This window comes from Etheostoma cragini, unplaced genomic scaffold, assembly GCF_013103735.1.
Source record: "Etheostoma cragini isolate CJK2018 unplaced genomic scaffold, CSU_Ecrag_1.0 ScbMSFa_2725, whole genome shotgun sequence".
Lineage (NCBI taxonomy): Eukaryota > Metazoa > Chordata > Actinopteri > Perciformes > Percidae > Etheostoma > Etheostoma cragini.
In genome coordinates, this window is record NW_023266918.1 from 95308 (window position 1) to 95967 (window position 660).

The 660-nt window shown below is 47.0% G+C and overlaps 1 protein-coding gene across 1 annotated transcript in view; it reads right to left on the bottom strand.

The window, feature by feature from the left end:
* Nucleotides 1-660, bottom strand: part of prkn (parkin RBR E3 ubiquitin protein ligase) — a 6975-nt gene that overhangs the window by 2059 nt on the left and 4256 nt on the right. Inside the window, exon 5 of the mRNA XM_034865789.1 lies at nt 114-260. Within this exon, the coding sequence (XP_034721680.1) occupies nt 114-260 (147 nt within the window). The remainder of the gene's footprint in view (nt 1-113; nt 261-660) is intronic.

The window sequence follows — 660 nt, forward strand, 5'->3', positions numbered from 1 at the left end:
CAGACAGATAAACACACACACACACACACACACACACGCACACACACACACACACACACAAACACACACACACACAGAGACACAAACACACACACACACACACACACACACACAGGAGGGTGTGATTTGAGATCAAAGAGAAGTCTGTCGCCCATATTGACGCTCCGCCCTCTTACCGCCTCGTTGCCTTGACAACCATCTGATTGACATACGCCGCTTATCCGACCTCGGAGGAGGACATCATCCCAACAGGACGGACCCTGAGACACAGAGACAGAGACACAGAGAGACAAAGAAACACAGAGAGACACAGAGACAGAGAGAGACAAAGGGATACAGAGAGAGACAGAGACACAGAAAGACAAAGACACAGAGAGACAGAGAGACAAAGACACAGAGACACACAGGGAGAGAAAAATAGACACAGAAACACAGAGAGACACAGAGACACACAGAGACACACAAAGACAGAGACGCAGAGACAGAGACACAGAGAGACAGACAGAGAGACGTACAGATGATCAATCAGCAGATCTATTAATATAGATTTAAACATTCTTGGTCAGTGTATAGAGTATATGTGTGTGTGTGTTTGTCTGTGTGTGTCTGTGTGTGTGTGTGTGTGTGTGTGTGTGTGTGTGTGTCTGTGTGTGTCTGTGT